The following is a 15,924-nucleotide window of genomic DNA, read 5'->3' as shown; positions in this document are numbered from 1 at the left end:
CAAACCACACTAAAACAAAAAACCTTCCAACATCTTTCTACTGAGAAAAAGGAAATGTATTTGATCCAAATCATTCAGGTTGGTTGTCTACATTATTCACAATGATGGTCAAAAATAACGGAAATAACAAGGAGAAAGTTACTTTGGGGATCTTTTATATGTCAAAACAAACTGAAAAATAAAAAATTCAATCAAGCAGTTACCAAAATAAACAAATCCAGACCCAAAAATGACTGTTGGTTTTTTTTTTTAAATTGAATTGACTGATTGTTTTGGTTTGGTTTAGACATGGCCAAACATCTTAGGGATGACTAGCCTGCCAGGGAAAAGAAAAGAATAATCAAACAAATTGGTTCATATTATCTAGCAATAGAGAGGCAGCCATGGTCTAACGGATAGAGAGCAGGCCTAGAAGTCAAGAAGACGTGGGTTCACATCTCACCTCTGCCACATGACCCTGGGCAAATCACGTAATCTCTCAGAGTCCCATGCAAATCTCTAAGGCTGAAGACCAAAGGATAGTTGTCAATCTACATTAGTAAAGGTAGTTTTCTCAATGAGACTTCCCTATACCAATAAAAAACTCCACCCAAATCAAGCAGTTGGTCTTCCTTAATTTCTCTTTCAAACAGTTAAATAAAAAATAAAAGACTTGCCCTCTGCCATTTTTAGAAAGGAGACCAAACTCTTAGAGAACTGAAGTTACTGTTGGGATTTCCCAGGAAACCCTGAATCTTCAACTCTGGAATCATTTCAATCTACAATCTGCAATCACTTCACCTCTGGAATCCTCAGATAATAAAGGACATTGATGAGCAACCAATGAGGTTAGCATACAGATACAAGAAATGTTGTAATCCCCATCTGTGTGCAGTGCTCATTCCTAATGAAACCCCAAAGAACCAAGTGTCTCATTTAGAGTAAGGAATGTAAGGATAGAGTTAGTGTATGATATCTAAGATGGCCTGCAAAGGAACCGGAGGGGGTGTAGGGGTGGGAGGTGGGGGTTCCCAGGAGAAAGAAATGAGGCTAATGAGTTGAAAGAAGGCAAAAGACAATTTGGACAAACATTTAAAAAGCTAAGCTCTCAAGAATGTGAGTTAGCTGGAAGAATGGGTTTCCCAGAGGACGCCTTGGTATAGGAAACATTTAAAACGGTCCTGGAGATACTGTTCACATTTCTGAAACATAGGCAAAGCTACCCATCAGCAATAGACTATTACGTGGTCCTTCCAGTGTCTTAGCTTTTCCTAGATGGTAAATAGAAAGTGCTTTAATTCTTTCAATGCCATAGGTGACTGTTTACTGCCCATTTATAGCCAGGGAGACCAGTAGGTAAACCACAGGTCAGGATTGCCAAATGATTGAATTTTAGAGTTGGAATGGATCTAGAGACCACTAGTAGTCTCAACCTGGGATACTAAGATAAGTTGGGAGTTATTTCTTCTCCTAGGAATGAAGGTGACCCAGAGACTTCCTAAAGGAAGTAGTGTCCTGTTCAAGTTCTCACAAACTTGCTAGCTAGGGAAACCGGTGAATCTAGGGGACTAGGGATATTTGCTAAATGCACCTAATGTGTACAAATCATTGTTGTGGGGTAGGATAGGTAAGATACAAAATTTAGATAAGAAGCTTAGATAAGACAGTTTCTGGCCTCAGGGAGCTTATAATCTAGTAGGGGGCTGAGGCAAATAATAACACAGGTGATCTTGAACATAGACAGACTTCAAGAGATAGTGGAGGACAGGAGGGCCTGGCATGGGGTCACAAAGAGTTAGACATAACTGAACAACAACAAAGAGCATATCAGGGAATTTTAGAACAGAATACTATGTGAGATGCGTGGTGAGGACCAGGGAAAGACAATAAGATCATAGATTTAGAGCTAGAAGGACCCTTGAAGTCATCTGATCCATTCTCCTTATTTTAAAGATGAAGAAACTGAGGCCTAGTAGGGTTAAGTAACTTGCCTGCCAACACACAGACAGTAAATTAGAGGCTGGGTTTTAATTCAAAGAACAAGTTGGAAAGCAACAGATGGAAAGCTTGAGTGAAGATTTTCTGGGTACAGGGATCGGGCTAATGATGGGACTGGCTTTTGGCTCTGGTAGTACTTTTATTAGTACATTTATTAAAGTGTACTCAAATACTTTTTTCTAGTCTATCACCTGAAACATAGAGGAAATGGATGAGATGTTCATCAAAGTAAACACATGCCATCAGAAGATGATGCTGAAATTGTAACACTGAGCACACATGGAAAGCTATTAGTAAATTTTAATGGATATGATAATAATGAATGTCCTGATCTTAGAAGTTTCCTTATGATATTAAATACCAATAAAGTTAAATTTGGTTGGTTTTAGTCCTTAACTCCATGGATAAAGAAGCCAAAGCACCGTATGTAAAAGGGAGTGCATTTCACCACTGATGCTGAGCATGGTCACAACTACCTATAGGCCCATACAAACCCAAGTCTCTTAGCTTTATGGGAAAGCTTTCGTAGTGGCATACAGACTATTGCTCCCCTAATGGTCAGGAGTTCATCTCCCCACATTCCAACGCAAGGGTTCTTAACTTTTTTTTTGTCATGGATCCCTTTGACAATCTGATGAAGCCTATTAAATAAGAGGCTTAGATAAAACGAAGTTTCTGCCCTCAAGGATCTTATAGTCTAGTAGGGGGCTAAATCAATAACAACAAAGAGCATTTCAGAGCATTTTAGAACAGAATGCTATGTGAGAAATGTAGTGAAGATCAGGGAAAGATAATCAAAATAATATTTTTAAATACATAAAATAAAATGCATAAGATTATAAAGGAAATCAATTATATTGAAATAGTTATCAATTTTTTTTAAGTTCATGAAACCTAGGTTAAGAACCCCTGATCTAGTCTAAATGCTCCTAGCTATGTGACATAAGGCATTCTGCTTCTCCTCCTTGCCCTATAGGATATCTAGAACCTCCTATGACTGAGAGGGTAAAACAATGACTAGTGATCTCCTTCCATCTTTTATTTACAATATTTGATAACTATTTCTAGACTACAAGAAAAGTAGAAAAGATAATGTTATTCTTGCTCTAAGCTTACCCATTTGGCATAGATAAACCACGCCCCCCGCCCCACTCCAGTTCAGAGCCATAGTTTTAGGCCTAATAGCTACATGGCTCTCTATAAAACCCTGGACTATACAGACCCAGCTCCATGACTCAGCAGGGTGAATTTGCCTTGACCAGTGATATAGGGAGAACCTTTCAGATAACAACTGTTTTTGGCCAACAAGTCAGGATGAAAACTTGGCTCAAAAGGCTAAAAAAAAACAAAAGGTGAGGCATCAGCCCTGGAAATACTACACAATTCTTTAATACACTTCTGACTTTTCTATTTAGTTTCTTTTCCCATTGATAAAATGAACAGAACAAAGCATTCATCTATCACCAAGCTTTTAGTGATGAGCACCCCTTCAAAGCGGTTCTATTTAAAGCTGACTCAAAACAACAACAACAGCAATAAATCTTAAATATGGTTTTCCTTACAGAGCAGATATGTTTATATCTAAGTGTGTCCTAGGGGGAAATAACCATCTGTTTCATGTAAAATGCCTCATTATACCATGAATCAAGAAATAGCGGCATGGCAACCTGGAAAAAGCAATGGATTCTGAATCAGAAGACCGGGATTCAAATCCTGTCTCTGATGCTGACTCCTCTCTACATGACCTGGCAGTAGTCAATTAACTTTTCTGGGTCACAGCTTCTCAATTTGTAAAATGAGAGGCTTGTGCTAGTTGGTGTGTAACGGGTTCTGTCTAGCTCTAAACGATATTGGTTATACTATGTATGAGTTAAGTCATGCCCCGTGGATACATAGTGATATGGTGTGAAGTCATCGATCTGTGCTGATATACTGACCACGGTGAACCACAGGACAGGTCAAATTAGCTTAAAAACCAATGTAGACCGAGTTGGATTACTGTAACACAGGTATCCTAGTAATTTCCCACTTTCTTCTAAATTACTTGGCTTCTTAATGTTAGTTTATTAGAAAAATCCAGACAACTATCTGATTTTTTTTCCTTTTTTTTCATCAAGATGTCTGGCATGAGCCCATAGAGTCTACATATCTATGTATTCCTAGGAAATGGCAATGGAATGCAAATAACCAGGTCAACATCTCTAACCTCCTCCCAATAGAAAATTGGTCTCTGCCCCCTAGAACCACTTTGGACTTTGATAGGCAGACTTTGACCTTATCTTGCCCAGATTCAGGTCTCCACAGAACTTCCTGGCCATCTATACCCAATGTCTCTATAGGTATAGCCTTCTACCCATCCTCCAACTCCCCTTTATGTAGTCTTTTCCTATAAAAATGTAAACTACCTGAGGGCAGGAACTGTCTTTTTGTTTGTATTTGTGTCCCCAGATCTTCTCTCTGTCTCTGTCTCTGTCTCTCTCTCTCCCCTCCCTCCCCCCCCTCCTTCTCCCCCCCCTCTCCCCTCCCTCCCCTCTCTCTCTCTGTTTCTCTCTTTCTCTGTCTCTCTCTCCCTCTCTCTGCTCTCTACCTATCACCTGAAACATAGAGAAATCTGATGAGAAATCCATCAAAATAGCTAAGTGCTATCATAAGATGTAACCGAAACTGCAACGTTGAGCACATATGGAAAATGGAAAGCTAATTAGTAAATTTTAATGGATCTGTTAATAACAAATGGGCTGTTCTTGAAAGTTTCTTGATGCTGTAAAATATTAGTAAAATAAAAGCTGCGGCACCACTTTGATTAGAACCTAATTTTGCCCAGGTTTTAATTCATTTGCCTTAATAAGATATTAAATGTGATTCGTAATGCCTACTTTCTTCACTTTAAATAAAATGAATAGATTAAAAAAATCTAGATTTATGGAAAGTAACTTAGGTGGTTATCACTCACTTTACCTAAGTATCGATAGGTCCCAAGGTTAATTTAAGTGGAAAACACCTTTTAAGCATGATTTTACTTACAAAAATGATTCATTTGGGGTTCTTCAGGAACACATTTACTACATATATTGAGGCATTACTGAACAATCAAGTCAGCATGGGGTCAGGCATGCACGGTTGCATCCGCAAGGGATGAAATGCCTCTCCTTTCACCCAAAAGCCTTCATATGTCATCCTGTTAGGTATGAAGTGGTGGTAGTAGTAGTGGTAGTGGTGGTGGTGGTAACAACAATAATGATAGCTAACATTTATATAGCACCTACTATGTGTCAGGCACTGTGCAAGCACTTTACAAATATTATTTCTTTTGATTTGTCCCTCACAACAGCTCCAGAAGGTACGTGCTATTTGTTGTTGCTGTTCAGTTGTGTCCAACCTTTCACAACCCTGTGGACCATATTGTTCAAGGGGTTTTCTTGGCAAACATACTGGAACGGTTTGCCATTTCCTTCTCCAGTGAATTAAGGCAAACAGGGTTAAGTGACTTGCCCAAGGTCATACAGCTAGTAAGTGCCTGAGGCCAGATTTTAACTCAGGTCTTCTTGACTCCAGGCCCAGCACTCTAACCACAGAGCCACGTAGCTGCCTCCTATCCCCATTTTATGGTCAATTGAAGCAAAGAAAAGAACTTAAGTGATTTGCTTAAGGTCAGGCTGCTAGTTAATGTCTGAGGCCAAATTTGAACTCAGCTCTTCCTTATTCCAGGCCCAGCTCTCTATCCACTGCACCAAACATGGCATGTTGGTAGAGAGCTAGCCCCAGCATTTGAAAGGTGTGTTTCAAGCGACAACTCTGGCACATACTGACTGTGTGAATCTGAATAAGCGATCATGTCTCTCAGTGCCCCAGAAAATCTATAAGTTCAAGTTACTGAGCACAGGTGCCCATACGGATAGGCGCTGGAAAGGGAGGGAATTCCCTCTACCAATTGTTACAAGAAATTTGTTTTTCTTTTTTTTTGTCACAATGGGGTAGGAATTGGGAGGGAAAGAAAATAGATTTAAGTTGTTGTTTTTTTTTTTTTAATTAGAGAGGTAGAGGGTTGTTACAGATGTGAAATGTCATATGCCCTTTCAGATGAAGTCACTGTATTATTAGTTTTACTTAACTGTTGTGCTTGGTTACAAGAGACCTCTAAAGAAGTGAGACTAATCTGTAAATGTTTATAATATAAAAACAAAACATATCCATAAAACTTGTTTAAAAAGGCATGAAAATGATCTGGAAATCACTATGGTTGGGACTAGAAGAGAGAAAGTATGAATGAGAAAACAGTAGAGAATCAAGGTGTTTCACAACATCCGTACACTCATTAAGTATTTGTCATTAACTATGCCAGGGGGCCAAATTGATTTCGTTATCTGCTACACTGCTGCCAGGGAGCTAAGGATAAATTTAATATTTTTTAAATAAAGTTGGACCAAGTTTGCCAACCCCCAGATTAGAAGAAGAAGTGGATCTAAAATAGGATCCTCATGATGACTTGTCATGGCTCAGTTATAGAATAAACTAGGAAATGGAAAAATTCAGATAAAATATTCCAGAAATTACATAATATTCATATCATTACATTATAGTAATTAATTCAATTAATTAAATGATGTTAATAAAGACACAATATTATTATTATATAATATTACATAAAAGTGACAACATACTGTTATGTTGTTTCCCATGAAACTCCAGGCTCTGATGCTCTGACAGTATCAAAAAAGGGAGAATTCACCACCCTATCAGGATTTTTACCAATGCCAGCAGAATCACTTTATAACATGCCACACAAGCTGATGTCACCACTGAACCTCATATTCTCCTAATCAGGCAATTAACAGTAATTGATATTTACTTATATTACCCCATCACAAGCTCATCACATTGCAGGGTTTTATGAGTACTCTGGTTCCTTCTTGGGGTATGAGTTGCCTGTCTTTCTAAGGTTATGGCGAAAGGCCCAATTCTTCGATCCAAGCAAAAACCACCTGCCTGGGACTGGAGGCCTTGTTTTGATGACTCCAACACTGTCCACTTAAACACCCTAGATTGCTAAGTAAGAACTATTAAATATCCCCTGCCCCACCCTCCCAGCCCCCACTTCAGGAAGGTCTTATGCCTTCTGATACTAAACAGACTGCAGTGAAAACTTTACAGCTGTAATGACAAACATTCAAAATGCCAACACAAACACTATAACTTGAAGTTGGCATGAAAGAGGTGCTAATACTTTTGACGGTACTTGTCAGGATTCTCACTTCATCTTCTCAGGAGTCTGGGACATTTTTTTTTAACATTCTGATGCTTGCCCTAAAGCACAGGATTCAAAAAAATTCTATTATCTAAACCTTACTCCAATACCCTTTCCAAACCCAAGGTCCTCAGAACCCCCACTCTCAGATGGGTAGAACAACAGGTCATTCAGTTTAGCGCTTCCCACTGAAGGAATGTAATCCTTTCTCTGTGGCAACTGTTTCTAAATCATGCTGGTTCTGGTCAAAACTCAGGATTTAGGTCATGAGGCAGTAGGATGCAATATAAGGAGAACCAGATTTGGAGTCAGAAAAGACCTAGGTTCAAGGTCTTACTAGTTGTGTGACTGTGGATAAATCATTTAGTTTCTCTGATCCTACGTTTCTTCATCTTCATGTAAAATGAGTATTGCCATAGTGGCTACCGCACAGGATTTTTTGAGGATTAAAAGAGAGAATTTCTACAAAATGCCTTCCTTGTAAATGTCCATTATTACTATTATGAATTTGGGGCAAAAGAGGGTCAAAATTAATTTTAGAGTGATCAGTATTTTTTATTTATTTTGCTAAATATTTCCCATTTATATTGTAACCTGGTTTGGCAGGTTGTGGCACCTGACCCATATGTTAACACCTCTGCTCCAGCCAACTCAGACTATCAATTTAGGAGAAGGTGCTGACCTGCCCAGGTCCAGTCTCTCTACACAATCAGGATAACAGAAGTGCTTTCAATGAGCAATTCATTCTAAACAAGGATTACTTTTTCTTTGCATTCATACAAAAACAATTTCAAAAAGACATTTATTGACAAGAAAAAAATCATGATTAATACAGAAGTAGATTGATTCCCAGAAGAAAGAAAAGAGGGTTCTGCTGAAAAGAATCATGGACTGAATACCTGGTGACCTGGATGCCAGAGCTGTTTCTTGGTCATATGACTGACCCTTTAATTCCTCACTTGTAAAATGAAAATAATTATCTTTGCCCTTTCCCAGGTCTTAAGGATGTTGGGCAGCTTGAGTGAGATGATATCTGTGAAACTGCTTTAGTGGAAGTCAGCCCTAATTCCCAAGTCCGACTATTTTCCTATCAGCCAAGCATAGCTAGGTTGTTAATGTCTGAATTGCTAGTGCTTTCACCTTAAAATGAAACAAATAGAGTACGTTGGGCAATTTCTAAAATCTCATTCTCAAACCTCTAATACTGTGATGCTAGCTTCTTGATTATCATTGCTTTTGACCGATTTCCTTTATGTATGGCGTTTTGCATAAATAATCCTAACTAAAGAAATTACCAAACTAAGGGACTTCTTTGGTTTGTATGTCCAAAGTATTGCTGATGAAGCATACTCTTCAAAGGGTTAGCGCAAACGCTGGTGCACATTTGGCTTAGGGAGAGAAGATGCACCCTGCTGGCCCATGCCTGGGCAAGGTCTCAGTACCAATGCAGAGTCACATGTGGGCAGAGATGGTGGGTGAGGCACAGGGTGTGTCAGCAAATTAAATCAGAGAGCCTGCTCTTCCTGGATTGTCCATCTTCTAGACATCCTCTAATGAAGCCTCTGCTGTGCAGCTGTTTCTAAAATAGGGCAGAAGAACTCATCTGTTGACAGGATCTGTGTTCACTAGTAGCTAGGCAGTGATTCTAACCCTTTCAAGGGATACTGCACAAGGAAGTCTTTATAGGACGTTGCTAGAGTCCTCTAAAATATGGAGGGGAGAATCAGGCATATCCTAAGCATCTCACATAGGACCTGAAGTCTAGAGGGGAAGGAATCTCAGATGCCATCTAGTTCAACCCTCTTTATTTGACATATGAGGGAACTGAGACCTAAAGATATTAAGTGACTGGCCCAAGGATACACATATAAGAAGTGTCAGAGGTAAGATTTGAACCCGGTCCTCTGAATAAAGAGTCAAAGTTCTTTCTCCTGTAGCAATGTCTGTTGTATCTCCCCTACTTTGTGTGTGTGATCCTTATCCCTTGGTACCAATGGGAGAAACAGAATAAACTCTGGGTAGTACTCAGTGATTCTCCTCTAAAGGGGCATTCCTGATTCCCTCCCTTGCCAGTTTCCCTTTCCAAATCACTGTTGATTTGTTTTGTATAGCCTAGCCATCCCTTTTATTAGGATAGGATTTGTTCTGTAAAATTTAGATTCAGTCAAAAGGCCACACTTAAGGATCTAGAAAGCCACAGGCTCCCCACCCCTGCAGCTGGACTAATATACTTGTCTACAAATATGTTGTAAGCTCTTAGTACAATGTATGTTCCTAGAGAGTTGGGATTATCTCATTTTTATGTTTTACTTTTGGTACCTAACACAGTGATGGGTAGATAGTAAGCACTTAAATGCTTGTTAATTGACATTCTGATGCTTTTATCTTTTTCATTTAAAAATGCTAAAAAAAAAAAAAACCTCTTCATACCTGGGCCTCATAGAAGCTTAACTGGGCCTTGTCTAATTATGCACCTGATACTGTCATCTGTGGCTTCAAGAAGCTTGGACATTGCTAAACCATCTCAGCAGATGAGCTAAACCAGATTAAGGGTAACACAATAGGCCTTGACCCTGTTGGAGTGTTAGGGAGGCGTCTACCCTAAGCATGTGAAGATTTCCCCCAGTGGAATGGGCAGATGAGAACAATTTGTTCGAATAGCCACAAAGGCAGCAGAAGCAGGTACTGTGGAGCTCTTAGAGCTTGGTCAGACATTGAAGATACCAAGGTCATCGTCCTGCTACTGGCCTTGGATGACTCGGTAAAAGAGAGTGAAGCTGATGACTTTGTGCACTCTGCCTCACTTAAATCCAATTCACATGCAAGCCAAGACATTACCCCTGAACATGGGTCCTCTTTGAAGTGAAGGACAAACAATGATATGGATAGTCTCTGAAAGGTTTATTTACGTAGTCTACACTGGGAGGCTGGCAAAGATGCTCCAGAACAAAACCACAGTCTTCTGGAACATTAATCAACCAATCAACAAGAATTTTAAACATCTACTGTGTACCAGGCACTGTACTAGGCACTGGATATAAAGACAAAAATGAAATATCCTTGCTCTTAAGGAGTTTACATCCTAACAGGATATAAGAATGTAGGAGATGTAGGGAGCCCAGGATATGATCTTGGGGAGCCCGGGCTCTTTGGAATGACCCACATGTTTTAATAATCTCTTACATACAGGAGATTTACATTTTGCAAAATGGTGACTGGCTTGTCTCTCCCTTTGTTTTAGCTGACACCATAACCCTTGTAAGACATAATCAGAAATAACTAAATACGGATTGTATTTCAGAATGGGCTCAATGAGAGGACATGGATACTTCATGGCTCAGCTCCCCTGGCTTTCTGTAGTCTATTCTAATATGCTACAATGAAAAAAAAGGTCTAAAGTAAAATTATCTAGGAGAATCAGAACAGAATGATATGAATGAATGAATGAATGAATGAATGAGTAACTAAATTACTACTCTCCTCCATCCTTGGATTCTGGGTGACTTAACTAGACTCACCAAGCCTTGTATTTAATCCAAGGATAATTTTGATAATTTTTTCAGGGTAGGAAAAGTGAAGAAAACATTATTGGTCTGTGTCCATGGCTTGTCTCTCCCTCTGTCTCTAACCTCAGCATCCCACTGGCATCACCTTCCAGAAGCTTTAGAATCCCTAGGTCTGCCCAGTAGCCTGGCACCATCGAAATTTGCTCAGTTTCTTCCTTGAACCTGGTCAGAGATGAAGTCAGGAAACAAGACTTGGCATTGCTTAAGCCATATCTTTACGAGCTTGAGAATTTGTTTCATGAAGGAGTCTTATTCCTATAAAGGGTAGGAGCTAGCCGACAGTTTGAACTTTAACATTCAGCATGCCACCATTGGCTAAAATTAGCAAAAATATTTGTAGAAGTGTCTTATTTATTCATCCCTTCCTCTCCATTTCCACATCCCTTCATGCTTAGATTGTGCCATCAGTCTCATGGCTACAGCCAAATAGATTCTGTATAAACCACATAATTATAAATTAGCTTCTATTGCTCTCTGTTTAATGTGTGTTAATTTTGTCTCCTTCACTAGATTACAAATTCTCTGAGGGAGGAGACCTGTGACTTACATTTCTCTCTTCCCACAACCCTTAATACCATGCTGTGCACACAAAAAATACCTAGTAAATGTTAGCTGATGGATTCAATAATTAAGGTATACTGTTTTGTTGTTGTTTTAGTCATTTTTTTAGTCATGTCTGACTCTTCATGACCCCTTTTGGGGTTTTCTTGGTAAAGATAATAGAGTGGTTTGCCGTTTCCTTCTCCAGTTCATTTCACAGGTGAGGAAACTGAGGCAAAAAAAGTGAAGTGACATGCCCGGGGTGACACAGTATCTGAAGACAAATTTGAACTCATGAAGATGAGTCTTTTTGACTCCAGGTCTGGCACTGCTTACCCTAAAAGTATCCAACCCCCTACATTGTGCCATGCTGATATGTATAAAGTCAACAAATGGGTAAAAGGATACCTGACTGATGTTCATGGAGGAATTTAGTGAATTTCTTGGTCAGGCCACCAAAATGCTTTTGAAACGGTGTGCATTAAATAAATGGGTGTGTACTTGTGTCTTTTGTGTGAGTGTCATTTTATTTAGGGATAGAAGCCTAGGCTGCATATGGCATATGCAAAGTATTTTTAAATGTCAAAAAATCATGGAAAAATGGCATCACTTTCATTCTCAAGATACTTAAATTCCACTTACCTACAGGAATGGTCATCCCATGAATCTTATCTGCCCAGCCTGCATAATATCGGAGGGTTTTGATGACACCCTGCAAATCCACATAAAAAGCTTGGAGGAATGGTTTACCACCATTTAATGATTCCATGGTCTGGAGGGGGAAAAAAAGAAATGAACAAAAAATCAGGCTCCTCTACATATACCATCTGGCATCACATAGTAGTAAAAACAAAACAAAATAAAGGCTCTGACCGCAAAGATTGTAGAATGTCTGGTAAACCAAACTTCCAGGAAACACTAAAGTTTTTTTTTTTGGTAACTTCTAGTTTTCTTCGTATTGGACATTACATTTATGAAAAGTTCCATGATTTCCCACCAAATAAAAATTGACGTAACTTAGTTTTCTCTTTTTCCTGAAAAAAAAAATGTCCACAGTCTTTCGACTTTTAAACCAGAGATAACAAGAGTTTGAATGTGAACCTAATTTTTAAACTAGCGGACCTAATCATCATTCTGACACACAAACACATTTCTATAATCAATAGTAAAGATCATAATGTTATTTAAAGTAGGTTCCACTTTGTTAATGATGACAGCTAGCAAGGGGTGGGGGCTCAAAGACCCCACAATTTGAATCTATTTAAAAGCATGATGACAAGGGACTTCTACGGAACTGAGGAGAATATAAAATGTTCTCTATGGTTGCCAAGGCACCTGCTGTGAACAGAACTACCTATAATGCCCAGCTAATTTATGTATTAAAATCAAATAAACAAGATCTCCTCTAGGGGAGCACATACATTAACAACCAATGGACTTAAGTTTCCCCCTATCCACCATCACATTACCAATAATCTTTTTAGTAATTCTAATCCTTGGTCAACTGAATGAAAACGGTCCAAACAACTTCAAGTAATTATCCCATTATCTAATGTAAATGGCTGCAGTTAAACATACAACAAAAGAGAGAATTTTTAAAACCCAGACTTTCAGATAAGAAGGTGAGATTATAAGTCCAACCTTGATGATAGTAAAGTATGTCAGATTGACAGATAGATAACAAATCTGATAAAAACCTACCTATCTGAACATACACACAATTTCTTCTTAAGGATATTTTTATAGCACATATTATTGGGGAAATTATTTTAGTGCTGACCAAGATGTAATGAAAATGTGCTCTGTCTTCACATTCTCTCATTGGAATGAAAAGTGCTATTACTGACACAGTAATTTATTCATTTACAAGGTGGACAAGATGGTATTCATTTTAAATATCACATTACTTAGCTCTGCATGTGTTAGCTCACAAGAATTACAAGGATCAGGAGAAACCATATCCCACTGCTTATTAGTACTTCTTTATGTAGCCCTTGGGATGGGTTTAACATTCTCTAAGAATTAGCATGCTAATAACTAAGATCCACATAGTAAAGTGTAGAGCCACCGATTACACAGAACTTATGAAGCTTCTATTGACTATTGACACCATCCAAGCTAAGTTTGCACCACACTCTATGTTGTATTGACCTAGGTAGCGTCTTGGACCTTGCCACAGCTCAAGGTCAGAGAACTGTGAGATCTACTTCCTCAGGAAACTGGAGGGAGTATCTCTACTGCACTAGTTCCAAATCCTCTAATCCACAAGCAGTTCTGACATAGGTGGGGTATGAGAAGGGATTTGAAAAAAGGAAGAACACAAGTTAGGAGGGAAATGACATTTCAGTTCTGGACTAATATCTAATATAACCAAGTATGATCTGAAATAACTAAGTATGATCTTGGCTATAAACTTATCACATGTGTAATTAACCTACTGCCAACTAGCCAATCTACAAGAGATCTACTTTTGACATTTATGGAGTGAGAAGATCCCAAAGGGGATATTGAAGGTTGAGGCATGAGCAATGCTAATAATGTGAATATGAGAAGCTAATAGTCCTAAAAGAATAGAGGTTCTGATCCTGAGTGGATAATTTAGTCTCACAATCTTCCTCTCACTCCCCTTGTTGTTCAGTCATTTTCAGTCATGTCTGACTCTTCATGACCCCATTCGGGGTTTTCTTGGCAAAGATACTGAAGTGGTTTGCCATTTTCTTCTCTAGATCACTTTACATTTTACATTTTGTATCTTTGACTATACAAAAATACGATCTGAAATGACCTTGACAAGCTGTATCGGGCTAACTAGATGATCATTAATATAGAAAAATAGAAAATCTGTACTTGGGTTCAAAGAATCAACTGCACAAATACAGGGTGGGTGTACAAATACATGCCTAGAAAGTCATTTGTATAGAAAAAGACTGAGAAAACTTAGAAAGAAGAAAACTTAGAAGACTCAGAAAGTTTTAGAAAATAAAATGGAAGAAGTAATGTGTATGCACACGCATGTGTATGTGTGTGTGTATGCCACGTATGCATTTTGGTCAGACCATATTTGGAGCATGTCCTAAACTGGGGACAATTGATGGGCTGGACTATATCCAGAGGATGATAACCTAGAAGGGAAAGGGATTTGAAATCATGTCATATAAGGACTGGTTGAAGGAACAATGGATATTTGAACCAGAGAAAAAAAGGCTTAGGGGGAATCATGATGGTAGTTTTTAATTATGTAAAGGGGACTATCATTTGAAATCAGAGATTATATACTTCTTCTGCTAGCTTCACCAGGGCAGAACATAGAGTAATGGCTGAAAATTTTTGTTTCATATAAGGAAAAACTTCTTAATAATCAGGACTCTACAAATAACTAGAGACAAAGTAAATGCTCTGCAATTGGGAAATAGCAAGACAAATTGTGGTCTATTAATATAATAGAATATCACTGCTATAAGAAATGATGACTGTGAAGAGCAAAGACAAACATAGGAAGACTGCCATGAACTGATGAGCAGTCAAGTAAGCAGAATGAGGAATGAAGGAATTTTCTTTTCTTTGATGACCGAAGAAAGTCAGTATCAAAGGACAATAAGGACTGATCTCATAAATTTGCCTTCTCTCCATGAAGAGTCTCCAGTTGGTTGATTATGATTAACTACCCATCTTCAAGGGCATTCCAGTCAATCACAGTCAATCCCTCCTCATGACTCAGCATTATAGAATTTAGAGTTGGAAGAGATCTTGGAGTTCATCAAGTGTAACTCCTGCCCAAATCATGAGTCTCATCTACAGCATATCTGGCAAGTATCCATCCAAACTCTACTTGATTACCGGCAAGCTCGCTATCTTTTAAGGCAGCCCATTCCATTTTTGTGTAGCACTGATTACATTTTTTTTATCATCTTCACATGGGATAAGCCTGTAAAACTCTGTGGATCTTCCTTGAGGGTCTGAAATTGTAACTTGGTACCTTATAACTAAGCAAGAAGAGAATTGCTAATTTGAACCCTCCTTCATCACCTGATAGCATACAGCCTCATTTGCCCCAAGGGAGCACCTCTCTTTCCTGGCGATCAACTAACACTCACTGCATTTGTCCCAGACCGCCAGTTTGTTATCAGATTTTTGAAAAGACAGAAAAACTTTCAGGAAAATATGAGAATAGAAATCTCCCTAGCAGATTTCAATATAAAAGGGCACAGGATATTCTTAGGTTGCTTACTGAAAGAACTGCCCTGTCTCTTTCCACCAAGTCTGCTAGCTTGTCCAGGAGACGCCCTCGCTCCGAAGCATCCATTCGTCTCCACACGGAACCCAGAGAAAAAGCCAGGCGTGCTGCTCTCACGGCTTTGTCAATGTCAGCCTGTCAGAGAGAAAGAGACATGATTGCACCAAAGTTCCTCTTTATGATATAATACCCCATATTAAGGAAGAAGAATCTAGTTTCCTGACAAATATATTGCCTGCTATCAAAAACACCACCCAGAGATTCTAGACCAGTATTTATAAACTGCTAGTATATAAATGGGCATTGGTCCCTATATTTAATTCTAGACACCTTTAATTCCATAAACTTTAATCATTGACTTT

General features: G+C 38.8%; 1 protein-coding gene across 1 annotated transcript in view; it reads right to left on the bottom strand.

Moving 5' to 3' along the window:
- Window positions 1–15,924, bottom strand: part of ALDH1A2 (aldehyde dehydrogenase 1 family member A2) — a 109,726-nt gene that overhangs the window by 57,316 nt on the left and 36,486 nt on the right. Inside the window, exons 3-4 of the mRNA XM_036735295.1 lie at window positions 15,557–15,697; window positions 11,971–12,100 (exon numbers count right to left, since the gene is read on the bottom strand). Coding sequence (XP_036591190.1) covers window positions 11,971–12,100; window positions 15,557–15,697 — 271 coding nt within the window. The remainder of the gene's footprint in view (window positions 1–11,970; window positions 12,101–15,556; window positions 15,698–15,924) is intronic.

Source organism: Trichosurus vulpecula, chromosome 8 (genome assembly GCF_011100635.1).
Source record: "Trichosurus vulpecula isolate mTriVul1 chromosome 8, mTriVul1.pri, whole genome shotgun sequence".
In the NCBI taxonomy this organism is placed as follows: Eukaryota; Metazoa; Chordata; class Mammalia; order Diprotodontia; family Phalangeridae; genus Trichosurus; species Trichosurus vulpecula.
Note: the sequence above shows the minus strand (reverse complement) of the source record. Positions and strands in the feature narration are given on the sequence as shown.